The sequence below is a fragment of the Molossus molossus genome, unplaced genomic scaffold, assembly GCF_014108415.1.
Source record: "Molossus molossus isolate mMolMol1 unplaced genomic scaffold, mMolMol1.p scaffold_m16_p_19, whole genome shotgun sequence".
In the NCBI taxonomy this organism is placed as follows: domain Eukaryota; kingdom Metazoa; phylum Chordata; class Mammalia; order Chiroptera; family Molossidae; genus Molossus; species Molossus molossus.
In genome coordinates this window covers 4,047,229-4,064,930 of record NW_023425354.1, presented here as the reverse complement: position 1 = coordinate 4,064,930, position 17,702 = coordinate 4,047,229, and the positions used below count along the sequence as shown (strand labels likewise).

General features: G+C 56.1%; 1 protein-coding gene across 2 annotated transcripts; it reads right to left on the bottom strand.

Moving 5' to 3' along the window:
- Positions 1–2,296: 2,296 nt before the first annotated feature.
- On the bottom strand, positions 2,297–16,433 carry ST6GALNAC2 (ST6 N-acetylgalactosaminide alpha-2,6-sialyltransferase 2). Of its 2 annotated transcripts, none has more exons than XM_036269753.1 (9): positions 16,261–16,433; positions 12,806–12,866; positions 9,740–9,950; positions 8,993–9,158; positions 8,502–8,640; positions 7,041–7,144; positions 5,292–5,375; positions 4,081–4,180; positions 2,297–3,161 (listed from the first exon to the last, which is right to left on the bottom strand). In XM_036269753.1, exons 1-9 carry the CDS (start codon positions 16,383–16,385, stop codon positions 2,994–2,996), a joined length of 1,158 nt encoding a protein of 385 aa, XP_036125646.1. In that variant the 5' UTR covers positions 16,386–16,433; the 3' UTR covers positions 2,297–2,993. The 2 variants fall into 2 exon arrangements, with proteins under 2 accessions (XP_036125646.1, XP_036125647.1); XM_036269754.1 differs by having other exon boundaries at positions 2,298–3,161; positions 9,740–9,914.
- Positions 16,434–17,702: the final 1,269 nt, after the last annotated feature.

Here is a 17,702-nt window from a genome sequence, read left to right as displayed (position 1 = left end):
CTATGTGAACAACACGTTCCAGAAGATCCTTGAGGGGGGCCAGTATCATCCAGAACAGGTGTTCGGTATGGACGAAACAGGGCTGTTCTGGAAAAGAATACCTTCCTGGACATTCATTTTCAAGGATGAGGCCAAGGTCCGTGGCATTAAGGAGGAAGAGCAGCCAGAGGTTCCTGGGGGTCAGGAGGAGGAAGCTGGCCTTACACTTGAGCGTCTCTCGCAAGTCGTGAGAACTATTGAGATAGTACAGGACTTGATTGACGAATGGGACCCACAAATGATGCGTGCATTGCGGTTCCGGAATGCACTTGATGGAGCGATAGAACCCTACAAAATCCTCCTCACACGTATGAAAAGACAGCGCCAGCAACTGCCTATCACGATGTTCTTCAGCTGCGCACCCAGACTCCCACTGCCGCCTCCTAGTGCTTCAGCGGGAGATGATGCACCTGCTGAAGATACTGCGCCACCTGAAGACTCTCCTGCTGAGGTCGTGCCTTCAGAGGAGCAGTAACCTTGCTCTTCACTGTGCAGTACATCTCTTCATCGCTTCATTGTTGAACAAGTTGCACTATTTTGATAGGTTAGTGGTTGTGTGTAAGAACTGTGTGTGTGTAACTAAATGTATGATAATATATTTGTAATGTCTAATGTCTTTTGTCTAATATATTGGGTAGTACGAGTGTAATGGTGACTAAAGGGTGTTATTTCACGACTAGAGGGTTCTAATGTTAAACATTTAGAAGGTTGTAAACAGGTTTTCTGTGCTCTGAAAATATTCTATTTATAAATAAACCTGCTTTGCGGAAATTCATTTATTGCAGTAGAGTCTGGAGCTGATTAACCGTGGTAAACAAGGGCCGACTGTATTACTTGTGTATTGGGACCGCAGTGACTGGGAAGGTAATCATGTATATGCTCTTGTGGGAAACAGGTGCTCGGCCTAGAATGAACATGTCTCTGGAATTCTTAGGGCAGTATGAGTATGAGTATGTCTTAGGCTTAAATTTTGAAGTATAAAAATATTTTCAAATGACTGGAATTGTGGATTTCATATTGAGACCTATGTAAGAACAATATCTAACTCAATAAACATCTTATATAAATGAAAGTTTCATAGAATAATCATTGGGGTTAACAGTGTGCAGGATGTAATCAGATTTTTTTTTAAGTTTGCTATTAAATAGATTTAATACCCTTTTAAGGGGTTGCTACCAACAAATATAACTAGCACTTCTCAAATCTATTGGATTGAAAATGGTTCTGATAACTACAGGTGTGGGAAGAGGGGAAGGTGTTACGGATAAGAGGGGTCCAGGCAGCAGGAAGCTCTGGCTTCCTCGGGTGGCTGCTTCCACCATTAAAGCCCCAAACGCCCCTTCTGCTTATCACATCTCTGGGTTTCTGAAGTGGCAGCATTTTGATTTTGGTGATGGGTTCCATCTCTTACATGTTGACAGGATCAGCCTTCCAGAACCAGAGGCCGGGTCCTGAGCCTTGGGGAATTGAGGCAGTGGTGACTGATGCCACCTTGGGGAAAGCTGCCAGCTGCCCTGTGGAGACACAACCCTTCTCCCCATCCCCCTGCCCTGTGCAGTGTAGACATCGGACTTACTTTTTTTTTTTTATCCTCACCCAAGGACATTTTTCCAATTTTTGTTCAGATAGAGTGGGAGGGAGAAAGGAAGAGAGAGAAATATCCACGTGAAAGGGACACATCAAGTGGTTGCTACCTGCATGACCCAACCAGGGCTGGGGACAAACTGCAACCAAGGTACGTGCCCTTAGTGGGAACCGAATCCGGGTCTCTGTGGACTGCAGGCTGATGCTCTAACCATTGAGCAACCGGCCAGAGCTGACATCAGACTCTTGAAAGCTACCTAGTCATCAGGAAGTCCCAGGGCTTGCTTAAGGGCTGTGTGGTGATGGCTTGGCTTCCAATAGAAGCCCTTATGTCTAAAATAAAACTGCCTATCAGTTTTCAAGTTGTTGAAGCTATGATGTTCAGTACCTGATAATGAGGGTTTATTGCCTAACGTCATCCTTTTGGTGACAAGGTGGCAGTGTATGTAAAGGGAATCCCCTCAGAGACAGGCAGCCTTCTGTGCACATGGTCCCCATCAAACACCAGAACCTTCTTGTGGTTTTTTTTTTTTTTCCCCTTTATTGATTTTAGAGAGGAAGGAAGAGGGAGAGAGAGAGAAACATCAATGAGAGAATATTCATTGACTGGCTGCCTCCTGCACACCCCCTAGTGGGGATCAAGCCCACAACCTGGGCATGTGTCCTGACTGGGAATCGAACCAGCGACCTCTTGGTGCATGGGTCGACGCTCAACCACTGAGCCACACCGGCCAGGCTCTCGTGGTTCTTGAAATCTCATCCCTGCATGGTGTACCACTACCCCCAATCAACACACACACAGAAAATGGTTATCCATCATTTATGCCATGATCTGATTTCAGATTATATTCTGCCTTTTGTACTCCCACTTGACCATGGGGCAGGTGTACATTGGTCATGTTCTCAGAAAGGTTAAGATGGGTCCTTGAGTTGAAACAGCTGGAGTTAGTGTGGGGCTGTGCATGCTAATGGGAGGGTTTTGGCAGGGAGGGTGCAACTGCCCCCAATGTTGGATCACTTCCTAAAGTTGCTCAGTACCACCTGCTGGCTTTGAGGCTGGCTCTGAAGGATGCCTGCCCCTTGCTGGTGAGGGTGATAATCACATCTCGGGAGTGTTCTTTGTCTTCCGTCTTAAATCCAGCAGAGCAGTCAATTTTCCCTTACCCACGTTGGAGTGTGTCTCAGACCCAGAGTTTTCTTGGATAAGCCAAGGACAAGTTCGGGTGTTCCACAATGAACCGGCGTCAGTGTCAGTCACAAATCCACCTCTTGATATCTATGCAGAAGGAGTGGATGTAGGGGAGCTGGAGCCCCTCTCGTGAAGATAGGCGGCTTCGGCTCGGTGAGAACAAAGGGCTTGGTGCTGAGGGTCAGCGCTGGTACAGCTGAAGGATGCTGGCCGTGTGCAGGTCCCTCCACAGGGCTGCTTCCAGGGACAGATCGTGGTTTGCGTAGAATATCAGTGGCTTCTTAACTCGTTCGAAGTAGTGGTCAGAAAATTTCCAGTAGTTGCTTGTGATGAATCCATAGGCACTAACCTGGGCAGAGATCATCACTGAGTCAGCATTTATCAGGCTACCCTGTGCAGGCTCGTGTACAGTGATGTGAGTTCAGAAGGGCCCCCGCCCCGTGCTTGTGTGAAGGTGAATAATAGTTGCAGCTCACGAACATCGAGCACTGTGCTCTCTGTACACGTTTTCACACCAGCCGTACAACTATCTTACCTAGGTATTGTCCCCATTCTATAAACCGAGGGACAGGCTCGGAGGTCACAAAATGTGTCCCCAGTTGCAAGCTAGTGAGTGGCCAGGCTGAGTTTTGAACCCAAGTCTGCAACTAGAGCCGTGATCATCATGAAGCTCGAGACGGAGGCAAAATGCCACTGCGACCAGTTACCCGTTCGGCTAGTGCTGCACGCGAGACTCCTGCTTCCCAGGAGGGAAACGTGCAGGACAGAGTCGTGGAGCGGCTGGCCTGGGCGTGGCTCACGCCTTGAAAACCGCTCCTCGGCCTTTCCCTGTGGCCCAGGTGGGCGACTTCCGGCAACATCTCTTATGGTGACCAGAGATCGCGTGTGGAAGACTGACCCTGCTGCCGACCCCAATTCCAGAATGTTCTCATTGACGGATGTCCCTAGTGCTGTTGAGAAGATTTTGCTTTCAGAAGAGCCATTTGGTAATGTGCCCCTTAAGTGCCACGAAGAGTAGCTGCCCCGGGGACAAGGGAGTGGAAGGAAGTGTGGCAGCTGGAGGAAGGGCTGACTGGGGGCTGACCTATACAGGACCCTCTGGCTCCTTCCCTAGACAGGTCCCCCCTGCAGTGGGGGATCCTTCCCCCTGGGACAGAGGCCCAGGCAGGTCTGGGGGCGACAGGCCTCAGGTAGGGATCTCATGGATCAAATTGGGTTCCATTCACACCTTACTTGGCTGTTGTGGATTCCTGCAAGAGACCTCTTACCTGGTCACAGGTATGTAAAGCTGTCAGCAGCATGAGGGCCCCAGTACTAGGCATATACAGATCTCTAAAATTTGTGTCAATCAGCTTTGATTTCAAAAACCTAGAAGCAAAAAGGCATCAAAACTCAGACGTGTAGGTCTTGCACACTAGCTTGACGGTTGTGCCATTACGCTTTGCAATGGCCAATTTAAATGGTCGGGAAGTTTCTGGCCCTTCTGCCCCCATCAATTCTCGATTTGGGAAAAAAGCAAATGAGCTCCTAAATACAACAATCTTCAGTTGAAATAATACCTTAGGTGGCGAGTGGGGTTGAGGAAGAGGAGTGGGCCCATCCAGGGGAACCACAGGTAAGATCCTGCTTTCTCTAGAAGCCTGAATCCAGCGGAACTTCTGCAGCTTCTTGCCCTCACCCCAGGCTAGTAAGGAACCCCAACGCCTAGGGCACGGGGTCTGCATTTAGTCTGAAACCTGAGTTTCTCTCTATCCCCAGACTTCTGACCAAACAGTAACCACGTGAAGGACAGGGCACAGGTCCTGTGACTGGAGTCGCTGGTGAGATGACCACAGGCCCTGGTCTCAGCCCTGGATTCACATCCAAGCTTCTTCAGGCAAACCTGGCCTCCCAGCCTGTCTCTTGTGGCACGAGGCTGTGACTGCTGGGTTCCCATCGGCCCAGATCCACTCGCACCCCTCACCTGCTCTCGGGATGCTGGCCTCGGCTCCAGCAGGGTTACTCTCCCAACTGCCGCACTATCGACACCTTAGAGCGCCGGGTAATTCTTGGCGGCAGGGCGTCCTGTGCATTAGCGGATGTTCAGCAGCCCTGGCTTCTACCTACCAGTGGTACTTGCACTCCCTAGTGACCACCAAAATGGCTCCAGATGGACCAGTGACCCCCTCCCTGCCATTGAGAGCCACTGGCGGGGGCAGCAGGGAGCCACACCAGGCTGCTGCGGCCCGGCTCCTCCCTGTGCTTGCCTCGGGCTGGCTGTGTTTGGGCCTGAAGATGCTGGCAACTCTGCTTCTAGCCCCATGACCCGGCCCGTGCCTTCACGAACCTCCCTGGTAGATAACCCCTGCCTCTCCTGACACCCCCCACCTCCTTGAGATACCGAGTGATAACTAGACCACAAGGGCTTGGCCCCAGGGAAGGCCTGCAGTGCGGGGGGGGGGGGGGGTTGCGCTTCCCTGCACCCCGCCCCCACACCTACCTCTCCGTCAGGTAGCTGATGAAGTCTGGATGGAGTAGCTTGAATTTACTGGCAGAGGCTTCTGGTCCAAAATAGGTGTGAGGCCTATTTGGAGAAGAAGCGGACAGAGCGGCCCATGCCCTCATCCTGCGCGGAGAGCGGGTAGCCGCTGCGGCGGCGGGGCGGGGAGCGGTAGTAGAAGCGCGGCTGCGTGTAGTAGCGGGAGAAGGGGGTGTAGAAGGTGGCCGGCAGCACCGTGGGCACCACGGGCGGCTTCCCGCCCACCAGCACGTCCGTGGGCGGCACGTAGGACAGCGAGGACGGCGGCGTGAACAGGGCGGGGGGCGTCCTGTAGGAGCAGCTGGTGTTGGGGTAGTGGGGCGGGGGCGGGAGGAGAGGGAAGTAGAAGGACTGGGGGGTCTGGGGGCGCTCGGGGGACCGGGGCCGCTCGTACTGAAGGGCCGGCGTGCACTGGGGCAGTGGAGATGTGGGGGGCTGGAAGAAGGGGGGCTCCTTCAGGAAGCGGGGCACGTAGGGGGCGATGTAGGCCGGAATGGCCGGAATGGCCCCGATATAGGAGGCCGAGGTGGCGGGGCTGTGGGACGGGGACTTAGCGGGGGGCACAGGGGGAGGAGTTTGAGAAGGGTTTCGGGAGGCGGGCTTCAGGCCAGATTGGGAGGGAGATTTGGAGGTGGGTGGAGTGGGGGTTTGGGACCCTCGAGGCACGTGTTGGGTGTGAGGGCTGGGGTTCAGGGAGGAAGTCCGGGATGAGGGCTGTGAGGCGGTGGGGGTGGCAGGGTGAGAGAGGGGGTGGGAGGAAGACCCCCGGGTGGGGGATGGGGAAGGGCTGGAGTAGGGCTGGTTGGCAGGGTTGTTGGTGTTGGTCCGGGACTGGGAGGGGGACTGGGTGGGGGACGGATTGGGGGTATGGGATGGGGAGCTCATTGGTGTTGGGGAGGCTTATGTGCACCCGATGTCTAAGCCAGCGCCCCCTAGAGCCCAGTCCCCGCCCATGTCACAAAGCCCCCCCTCATAACCAGCTGCAGCATTGTGAGCGACTGGGTAATCACAGGGCGGGGGCGGGGCGCGGCGGGGGCATGCGGGTGCTGGCCTGGCCTCGGAGGGGTTAACCCCTAAAGATTCCCTTAGAAGCTGCTCTTCCAGGGGCTGGTGGGGAGCACGCAGAGAGGAGGGCTGTTCTTGGTGTGGCCTGGGGCGGCGCGGATTTCTAAGGACCCAATTAAAGGAGGTGGAACCGTCTCAGCACCAGCGGGAAGAGGTTGGGCTGAGGGCCAGGGCACGGTTCAATAGAACTCGGTGAAGCCTGCTGCCCAGGAAGGTGGGAGACAAGACAGAGGGCCCTTTGTTACCACTTCACCCGCTCTCCCATCTCATGGGCACAGCCTTGGGAGGGTGCCCGCCTGGAAGGGTGGATGCAGACTGGGCAACCCTTCCTTTCCAGACTGCATGCACTCTACAGGACAGCAGGCCCAGCTGTGGACAGGCATGCAAATGCTGCCGGCTGGGGGCCAGGCTGGTCTTGGGGACAGCAGCCTGAAGGCGAGAAGCCAGGGCTGCCTGCTTCTGAAGAAAAGCGGCTCCTGGAGTCTACAGCTGATCTGGTCAAGAGGGCTCCTGGGGACCAGGAGGGTTCCCTGGGCTTTCCCGGAGGTAGGAGAGGAAGCACCATTCCCCAAAGCTCCCTGCCTGAGGGTCTCCGGAGCAAGGGGAGATGGCCACAGCATTACCATGCCCTGCCCTGCCGCTCACCTGTCCCCTTCATCCGGGCCCTTGTGGACAGGCACACCCAGAATGGCTGACCTCAGCATCACATAGTCGCGGATGTCGGAGGGGATGAAGATATAGCGCAGGTCCTGTCAGGGCGACAGAGACACTGAGTCTAGCTTCTGCTCAGAAGGGACAGCCAGCCCTCCACCCAGTCCTGCCACCGTCCTGACATGAATTGCCCTTGTGTGCCTGTAACTGCCATACTGTGGTGGCTTCAGTACATGCTCTTAAAGCCGTTGGTACCTTCCCCGCCAGAGGTGAAACTCACTCGCCATCCCCTTTAATATGGGCCAGAGTCAGGTTTTCTGATGAACAGCGGAGCAATGGAAGAGATGGTGTGCTGCTTTGGAGACCAGGTTGCAAAAGACACTTCGCCCCTTTGCCCTCTGGGATCACTCACTCTGGGTGAAGTTAGCTGCCATGTCGTGAGGACACTAGTAGTCCCTAGAGGGGCGCCTGTGACAAGGGCCTTCCAATGACTGCAGCCACTGGAGAGACCCTGAGCCAGAGCCCTTCTGCTAAGCTGCTTCCACATTCCTGACCCACTGAAACTGGACGATCAGACACGTGTGTTTAAAGCTACTCCGTTTGAGGGCATTTTGTTAGGCAGCAACCGGTCACTCGTACAGGGACTGTGGCCACATGAGAAGTAAAGCTGCCCCATTTGTTCTGCCATGAGCCAAGAGGGGCTCTGCCATGGGGCCTTGGTGCATAGATCCTTAGCTAGGACACTTCTTAATTTCCTTTTCAGAGGAAGCTTCTAGAAACCCAACCCAGCCCTGTGAAGCTTCTATCCTGGGGTCTCCTGAACCCTGCACGTGGCACCCAGACCTTGAGAAGTGTGCTGGAACAGCAGCGGGGTGTGGCTGCAGGGAGCTGGGGTAGCCATGCCCCTCGCCAGCCATGGCTGAGCACGTTCCTCACAGGCTGCTGGGAGAGTTCAGGCGGCACACGCGCTATTCTGGTGGGAGGTGTGAGACTGGAAACAACCCCAGGTCTGTGGCCAGAGGGCCCGAGCTGTTGGTGTTTCTAGCTGGGTGGTGGCCTTGGACCTTTGCCATCTGGAAATGGGCTACTCTAATGGCAGGGCCAGTGCTGGGAACAGAGGAAGCACTCAGCAAATGCCCTTCCCTGTGTGTAGCTCCAGGGTTGGAGTCTGGACTTGAACCCCGGCCCTACTGCTGTTTGCTGGGCACCAGCAGAGTGTGGCTGACACAGCCTATGGAAGTTGCTGGCACCCCATAAGCTTTCAGTCAACATTGGCCCTTCACACTCCAGTCCAGAGTTGTGCGGTACTGCCTGGAACTGGGGCATCCTTGCCCAGACCCTCCTCCTCAACAACCCCATTCCTGTGCCCAAGATCCTGGCACAGCTGCACCCACTGGACTGGGCTTGGGGACCCCGTGGCTTCCCATGAAGGGGCTCTGCAAACAATGGCCTCACCTGTCCTTGTGGCACAGAGGTGAAGCCCAGTTTCTTGTAGGAGATGAGCGAGTTCTTCATTGTGTTCACAGTGAAACCATAGAAGGAGGTCTTGGTGCCCACATCCTCCTCGAAGCCTTTGATCACAGCACCATTGAGTCTGGTCCCAACACAGGCCCATCAGCCCCCTGGCGGTTCCACCATGCTGTGTATTTCCGCCCCCAGGCTCCAGCACACCTGTCCCCATGCCCCTACGGACCACTCCCTCTGCCATGGCAGCACCAACTCCCAGCTGCCAGCCCCATCCCCTCTCCTCCAGACCTCAAGGGATGCCCTGTGAAATCGGCACTCTGGCCCCGGAGTTTCCTTCCTCCCAGGTCCCTGTGGCATGTCCTTGCATGGGTGTACGGCCGTGCCTGTGTGCCTATTACAACTGTGGAGTGGCCTGGAAGGCGCTCCCTGGGGCTAGCTGGGACCAGCTCCTTCCCCCTCCTGGCCCCTGCTCCGCATACCTGAACACATAGTCGTGGGCATCGATGTGCAGACCCTGGCGGGACCCATTCAGGATGCCTCCGTTGCCCACCACAGCGCACCGGATGCAGTCTCTACGCAGCTCCCTGGGGCTGAACAGCTGGGCGCTGTCCGGGCTATTCAGAAGGCTCAGGGTGGAGGCGATGTCTATGCGTTTGGGACAGGTGGGATGTTATGCTGAGGGCGGCCAGGGGACTCCGGCCCCTCCCAAGAGCACAGAGGGTAGGAGGGGAATGAAATGTCAGTGGGGCCATGAGAACGGAAAAGGGAACTGTGGGGGATGGTTTGGCTGTGCCCACAATGCCTCAAGAATTTGAATAACTGGCCCTCTGGGGATTCTTCAGAAGGAAACAGTCTGAGCCAGGGGGAGGTAGGCGCACAATTAACGGGGAGGGGGTCTGGGTGGTTTCCTACAGGAGCAAAGGTCAGCAGGCTGCTAGAGGCCCCACCGCCTCTGTCCTCAGCCACCCTGGGACACTGGCACCTTAGCCTTTGGTGCCCCAGGACGGTGAGAGCTGCGGGAGGGGAGGGAAGCCAAGCCCCTCTTGCTGACCCTGTGGTGCTGTGGGCAGGAAAGTAATGCAGGAGTCGCACAGGTTGGGGTTGGGCCCTGAGGCCCTCCTGGGGGCAAAGGGACTGAGGGCAGGGTCTGCCTTGCATCAGGACCAAGAGCAGGAGGAAGGGACCAGCTGAGGCCAGAGGGTGAGGGACAGGCGGCGACTGGTTACCTTGGTGGGAGAGCCCCTGCCAGCCATAGGGGGCTTTGCGCTGGCTCAGGCTGTCCCAGAGCCCCTGGGTGAAGAGGCCCCCAGACAGCAGCACTGGCTTGGAGAAGTTGAACAGACTCCGGAAGCGTGGATGCCGCTGGATGGCCCGAGCAAGCGCGTCTCTGCAGGGCCTGCTCTGTGGGTGACCAGATGAGAGGGCTGGGGTGGTTTCCTACAGGAGCAAAGGTCAGCAGGCTGCTAGAGGCCCCACCGGGAGCTGCCTGAGTTTCCCAGAAACTCGGGAGCTGCCCTCCGCCCTCCAGACCTGAGGATCAGAGAGCTTTCTGGGTTTACCCTGCCGAGCCCTGTTCCTGGCGCCACGTCTCTGTGGCCTGATGGCTCTGGCCTCCTAGCCTGCACCTCACTCCTGGGAAACTGGGGCACCTCCCCATGAATGGGGACGATCTGCCTGCCCTTCGGAGGAGACGGTGCTGCCGGGGCCTCGGAGCGGCAGCCTCACTGTGGGACCCTGTGAACGGCTGCCAGGGGGAGTGTGACCATCTTCCTCCCAGTCAGTGCCTAGACTGGGTGAGTCGTGTCTTCCCAAAGTTCCCCGTCTGCCCGGAACCTCGGAATGTGACCTTATTTGGCAACAGGGTCTTTGCAGATGTAAGATGAGATGATGTCAGACTCTACTCAGGTGGGCCCTAAATCCACTGTCCTTATAAGGAGTCCCTGTGATGACCGAGGCAGAGAATGAGTGATGCAACTACAAGCCAAGGAACGCCTGGAGCCCCGGAAGGTGGAGGCGGCCAGGAAGGGTTCTCCCCTGGACAGTCCTGCCTGCTGACGCCTTGATTTCAGACTTCTGGCCTCCAGAATTGTGCGAGAACAAATGTTTCTCGTTTCGGCTACCCGATTTTGGTCATCTGTCCCAGCAGCCCTAGGGAACTATGCAGGGACCTCCAAGGAGGATGAATACGGAGCAGACCCAGCTCCATCTGCTGCAATCCCCACGGCAGAATCCCACACAGCCTCGGCCTGGGCGGGGCTCCTCTGACCACTGATGGGGCTTCTTTGTCAACGTGCTGGTTGGATCCAAGGGCCATGCAGGGAAGGGCTGTGTGTGGTCATTTCTGCTATAATATGACATAGAAGTTCTTAAAAATCACCACACTGCAAAACTGTGCGATCAAAGCGATAGGGCTTTTGGGGAAACGGGATTAGTGGCACAACACTCAGAAGCTTAGTTAGTGATGCAGCAAACAAAGGGGAACCGAGGTCAGGGCACATGCCAAAGGGGAGCTGAACCCAAGGAAAAGGGAAGCACCTTTTATCACACACGCAATGGTTCACTACGTAAGTGCTACTACATATGGCATTTGACCTTGGAAAAGACTTGCGTGCACTGTGGAAGTGGGCAGCAGGAGGGTGGCAGCCTGCCAGGTATCGTGAAGGGGCAGAAAGAGGGTTATAACGCATTAAGCAGGTGGAGTGTGTGCACGTGTGCGTGTGTGCGTTTTGTGTATTCCCACCCGGCTCCCTTCGGCTGGGGGTGGTTCTCTGCATTTCACCCAGAGTTCTCACTGACAACTCGACCAGAAGCAAACACAAACCTTGTATGAAGCTCAGACTGTTTCCTAAAATATCAACCTTGTTGGAACTGATGTTGGAACTTTGAAAATTCATGTTTTCATACCAAGTGTTATAGCAGACAGACTGTACTAGTTTAACTACTATTCATTTATTTAAAATCTCCAGGCCTTCATATCAGGAAAGGCTGTGCTTCACTTGGCCATCTGGCTTGCTTTTATCTCATGGACCTGGTGGCAAAGTTTCCTTCTTCACTGTGGCCACCAGGAAGCTCAGAGCCAGGTGTGTGTGTGTGTGTAGCCTGTCTTATGCCTTGTGACACATTTTTTCATGCACTTATCTGACAACTTATTTTCCTTTACCCATTTCTTTTTTTTTTTTTTTTAACTTAAAAAAAAATCCTCACCTGAGGATATCTTCTTTTTCATTTATCTTCAGATAGAGTGGGGAAAAAAGGGGAGAGAGAGGGAGAGAGAGAGAAACATCGATGTGAGAGAGACACATCGACTGGTTGCCTCCCACATGACCCCAACCAGGGCCAGGGACGAACTGCAACTGAGGTATGTGCCCTTGGCTGGAATCGAACCCACGACTCTCTGGTCCATGGGCCGACGCTCTACTGCTGAGCCAAATCGGCCAGGGCTGCTTCACCCATTTTTTTTTATCCTGTTTTATGTTTTTGCCTTGTTATATGTATCTAAAAGCTACTTCAAATTCTTTTAAACCAGGTGAGGTATATGTCATTTAGCATCAAGCAGCTCCAGGAATGTGCAGGTGACCTGGCCAAGCACTCATGAGACACTAGAGGCCTCTCTTCAGCCTGCCAACCACATGTCCTCCTGGCTCTGTTGCTCAGTGAACCAGGCCCTGGGGTCAGACCAGAAACTCAACCCAGTACCACCTCTTCTCCCTGAGTGACCCTGAGCAAGGTCCCTGTCAAACTCTGGGCCTCCTCTTTCTCATTTGTCAAAGCTACCCAACAGGGTCACCGTGAGGCTTGTGCCTGGGAATGCTGGAGATGGCACCTCGTCCCACAGCACCATGGACCCTTAGTTACAGAGCAGGGCCCGGAACATTCTCAAACCCTCCGGGCAAACGCGGACCATCTTCCCAGGGTTTGGAGTCTACTCTGTGGCAAGCAGTTTAAATGCGACTTTTATAGTACGGAGACATTTGGAGGGGTGGAGTGTCAAATTCACAGGCCTTTTAAAGAGAAATCACGGGACTTCCAAGAAACGTTGGCTAGCTGTACCCCAGGGAACATGTTGATTTCACCCTCCTCCACTGGGGTGCAGAGAGCCCTGGTGCCCAAGTCAGAGGAGCCCGGATGGCTGGCTGCTCAGCTGTTGGTTTCATTCTTGGGGGGCCAGGGGGTTCCAGAGAGCGCCTGCTCAGCAGCCTCATGAGAATGCCCCTCCTTTGCTCGCTCTTCCCTCTCCCTCCTCCCGGCTGACTTGAGAATGCTCAGAAGTACCGAGTAGCCGACCACTGTACCTTTCTGGTCCCAGAATTCACTGCCGTGGGTCCAGAGAATGCTTGAGATGCTGCGGTGGTCCTGGGGGGGAGAGACGAGTTAAGCAGGGGCTGGCTGCCCCTCGGAACCTTCTGTCTAAGCCTGTTAGCTCCAGGGGCTGACAAAGTCTGTCAGGGTCAAAGGCGTCCGTTCCTTTGATCCTATTTCTAGGCTCTGATTCTTGCCCATGTCTCTCTCTTTAGGCACACAAAATGCTGTCACAAAATTCTGTTCCGACAAGCTGTATAAACCTAGAAATCAAGCAACCCCTTGGCCAGCGGCAGCCGGGGTGTTTATAGGAACAGCAGTTAGAAGATGAAACTATGAACCAGGAAAGCTTGCCAGGACCCTGGAACTGTGACCGTCCACGGGGTCCCCTGCCAAGGCCCCAGAGCAGGCATAGCCCACCCCAGTGACAGGCCCTGGCTGCTGCCCTGAGGGTCCCGGTGAAGGGCATGGGTCTGCAGCCTGACTCCCTAGGTTTGTAGCCCATGATCTCGGGAAGTGACTACACTTCTCAGAACCTGTGTCTGCATCTGAACAGCAAGGATCATCATTTTGACACGACTGATAATCATGTCACGTATTATCCCATTGTTGCGAGATTCAAACTGAGGACTGGGGTAGCTCATACAGAAAGGGTCGTGGGCCGTGGCTGCCTAAGGAGGGGAAAGGGCTTCTGTGTGAGGCTCCATGACGGTCCCTTCTGCAGGGAGGTAAGGGGCTAATGTCACTGCCCTGCCCTCACCTCCCAGGGAGCCTCTGCATCAGGGCGAAGGGCAACCAGAAAGGAAGGAAGGAAGAGGGGCCCTTGCCACCCTGGCCAGGTTGCTCAGTGGTTAGAGTGTTGGCCTGCAGACCAGTGAGTCCCGGGTTCAATTCCAGTCAAGGCCCTGGTCAGGGTTGTGCAAGAGGCAACCAATTGATGTGTCTTCCTCACATCGATGTTTCTCTCTCTCCCTCCCACTCTATCTGATGATAAATAGAAAAATATCCTCAGGTGAGGGTTTAAAAAAAAAAAGAGGGGCCCTTGTCCATTTGGAAGGGTGTCAGCTGGCTTCTCCCAGTGGCCACAAGGGAGCAGGTGGGGAGCTTAGGGATAGACAGTTTGCAAGGGAAACAAAGGCCTCTTGTTATTTAGTTCTTGGTGCTCAGACAGCTGAGTCACAAGGAAGCCTGTGACCTGCCTCCCTGGTTTCGGTAAGACCCCGGGGAAGCAGGGCAGGAGGAGCAGGGGCGACCCCTTCCCTCTCGAGCTGGCCACCTGTCCACCCACACAACCCTCCAGCCCGTCCTGGGGCACAGCAGCACCTCTCTGAGGAGGGACTGAGACACGGCACTCAGCCTCGAAACCCCAGTGGACTTCTGAAAACACCCAGGAGGAGGCCCCGTCCCTGAGGTTCTGATCCGATTGGTCAGGGCCCCTTCCAGGTGACCCAACATGCAGTCAGACTTGAGAGCCCACAGAGGACCCGCTGAGCAGGGCGGGATGGAGACAGGAGGGGCAGCGTTGTTGGGGAGGTGATGGGGACTCCCCCCAATTCAGTCTTGCTGCCCTGAACTCCCCTACTCTCAGGGAGGCCTGCTCATCTCCAGGGCACCCTCAGGACTCAGTGACTCCTCCCAGTCCCTCACTGCCCTCAGGATTCCCACTGCTCCCAGACACCTGCCTGGGGAGGGGGGAAGGAGCGAGGGGAGGGGCCAGCCCACCTAAGCCCCTCTGGGAAGTTTCCCCAGCCCAGGAGAATAGGAAGGCCAATGCAGTGCATTTTTCATAAAATGAAATGCACTCAACTTAGAGCAAACTCTTAGGAATTTTGGCTCTGAAATGTCCTCTCTTTTACACAACAATGTTGACAATAGATGGGAACTGGCGCCCTATATCTGTCCTCACCCCTCCTTCATAAAAAAAGAAAGAAAAGAAAAACTTTTCTGATAAGTCTAGAAATCCTCATGCCTGAGAACTACTGGTCCAGATGCTTCTGTGAGTCAAGACCTGCAACGAGAGATCCCATCTTAGACTGGAGAGCTGGCCCCAGTGCCTTGGCCCCTGACCCCTGGCCTCTCCACCACAGCTGGGCAGGCCCATTTCGGGTCCTCTTGGGGAGGTCCCACAGCCTGCTCTCCTCCCGGAATGCCACCACACTCCCATCTAGCCACTCCCAGCAGGCCAAGTCCTGACCTGCCCTAGGATTTCACTACAACGCAATCAGGGAAGCATCAAGGAAATGGACATGTTGTTGAGTGGTACTAGATTTTTAAAATATAAAGAGATCTTTTAAAAAAGCTCTGTTGAGGTATAATGGGTGTTCAACAAATCTGGTATTTAGAGTTGTATTTGATACTTTCAAAGGTTGTTTAACTGTACTGTGAAACATCTTTACATAAAATTGACAAGGATCCTCTTTCTTAATACCCTCAACCCTTTCCAGTCCTCCTTAAGCCATTTCGGACTGTAAGGCGATTCCATAACTTCGGGTATCACCTGCTGGATAGAGCACCCTTCATTCTACAGGGACTGGACTCAGTCGCTTGCAAGCTCACATTGCAACTTCGGGTGCCCTCTGACCTTGTTCCCTGAGAACAGATACACACTGTGCTTTCATTCCGTGACACCTGGAGCAGGGGTTGGTGAGGAATGGCCCAGATGGGCAAGCACTGGGAAGGGAAAGCTGGGGCCCAGCGACCCGGCAGGGCTGGGGGTGCCCACCTTCCAGAAGGAAAGCTAAATCCTTGTGAGGGTCCTTCAGAGAGGAACCCTCTAAAGCCAGGCGCTCGGGTTTCTCCTCGCGGGGCACAAATAAAAAGAAGGTGCCCACGGTGAGCAGGAGGGGGCAGAGCACAGGAGAGGCTCAGGAGGAAAACCCGACGGAGCCCAGAATGGACCCCTGTTCCCAGGGAGTCCTGCCCTTTGTCGGATGGGGCCCAGACTAAGCAAATGAACAGAGCGCAGGGCGCGGGAGGGCAGAGGCGGGAGCAGGCGGGAAAGGCGACCCGTCACAGCCCACCCGGGGATCCGGGCGAAGTCGGAACCTGAAGATTTGGGTCCCTGCCCCAAAAGCAGAGTCTGAAATAGGTGACGTTGCCGAGGGAGAGTTCCCGATAACGGGGCTGTTTTTATCGGACTCAGCCGACCCAGCCAAATCTGGGCTGTAGCAAGTGTTTCTAATCAGGGCCGGAGGGAATTAACCCACAAGGTTGTCGCGGGCGGATCGCCGGTGCGCAAAGGGCGAGGTTCCTCCGGGACCGCGGCGGGGGCGTGGGGTCGGGGCCGCGCGAGTTTAGCGCCAGAGTGGAGGTTCCCGGGGCAAAGGGCCGCCGCCGGAGTCCCTGCTGGGAGTCACCCAAAAGAGGCCGGCGCAGAAGGCAGTCCGAGGGCCCTGGGCTGGGCACCGTGCCTGCCCGTCCCCTGCGCCCTCCGCGCGGCCACCCCTACCTGGCTGCGGCCCGGAGCCCCGGGCGTGGCTTCCCCGCCGAGGAGAACAGGGTGAGGAGGACCCCCGAGCAGGCAGCCGTGAGCAGGAGCAGCCGCCAGAGGAGTGGGCCACGCGGGAGCCCCATGCAGCCCCGGCCGGCGGGCGCCCCGTCTGCTGCAGTCCGGGGCGGAGGGCGCAGGCCCTGGGGAGCGGGCTGCCCGGCCCAGCCCGGCCCAGCCCGGCCGTGCCCTCCCTTACCCCACCACCTCTGGCGCCACCCCGCCCGGGCCTGGCCGCCGGAAGCCGCAGCACCACCGGGTGGGGCCCAGGAGGGGGAGTGTCGCCCCGCCCCGAGCTGCCCGGAGGCGCTGGGACAGCTGGCACCCCCGCCTGCGTCCGGCTTCGGGATGCTGCGAGCCTGGGGCTGGGCCGGGCGCTTCCCCGTGCGGTCCCGGGCGTGGGGGCCGCGCGCTGCGTGGTGCTGGGGGGCACTCGTGGTCCCTGAACGCCAGAGGCCGGGAGGGCGCCTCCCCTCGAAAGGATACCCCAGAACAGTCGGTGCGGCACCTCGGGCCCTTCCAGGATTTGGACGCAGTGAAGGGGCTGGTTCGCTCGGACAGCTGGGGAAGTGGGGAGGATGCGGGAGCCCTGGGCTCAGACCGGCTGACGTGGGCTGAGGCCGGGCGGCTGGGGCATGGGATGGGCGGGGAGCCGGGGCTGTTACCCACTCATTTGGTTACTGTCCAGGGCGGCCAGGGCCCTTAACGCACTGCCTTCCCGTTGCCAAACCAGGCCAACCTGGAGATCCCAGCCACAGAGAGACCACCAGGGAGGTCTGGCAGGGGCTCCGGTGTCCCCAGGGAGCCTGGGGAAGCTCAGGCCTGTGCTCTTGAAACCGCCCTCCCAGGTGGAGACACCTGGATGAGCTAGTGTCTTCTCCAGTGGGCAGTTCCTGCTCTTAGACCCCAAAGCCCCGGGAAACACTCCAACGCCCCCCCCCGCCCCCCGCGACTGTCGGAAACTGCAGGGACCAGGGGACCTGGTGTCCTTCCACCAGCTTTCTGCTCTCACCTGTGTGGGAGCAAGGCTGTTACCTGTCCAAGGACAAGGCTCCCTGGAGCCTGTGCCTGTGGTCAGGAAGCCGTCTTTTAGTCTCAGTTCTCATCATTAAAAAAACAATGCCGCCCGGCCGGTGTGGCTCAGTGGATAAGAGTCACCCAAGCACCAAGAGGCTGTGGGTTCGATTCCTGGTAGGGGCACAGGTTGTGGGCCTGATCCCCAGTGGGGGCGGGCAGGAGGTGGCCAGTCTGTGTTCTCTCTCATAGATGTTTCTCTCTCCCTCTCCCTTCCTCTCTCTCTAAAGCAATAAAGAAACAAAAATTGTTTTTAATAAAAAAAGAATGAAAAAAGCAGTTCTAGGTAGTGTCATCAGCAGGTAGCAAGGTGAGGCATGTTTTTTTGT

What these genes read in the sequence shown, in the direction of transcription:
- ST6GALNAC2 (XM_036269753.1), bottom strand. Translation starts at nt 16,385, where the DNA reads ATGGGGCTCCCGCGTGGCCCACTCCTCTGGCGGCTGCTCCTGCTCACG. An exon ending in GCCCACGACTATGTGTTCAG is followed by an intron (nt 8,641 to 8,992) that starts GTATGCGGAGCA and finishes TGTTGGGACCAG; the next exon opens with ACTCAATGGTGCTGTGATCA. An exon ending in GGCCCGGATGAAGGGGACAG is followed by an intron (nt 5,376 to 7,040) that starts GTGAGCGGCAGG and finishes TTCTCCAAATAG; the next exon opens with GCCTCACACCTATTTTGGAC.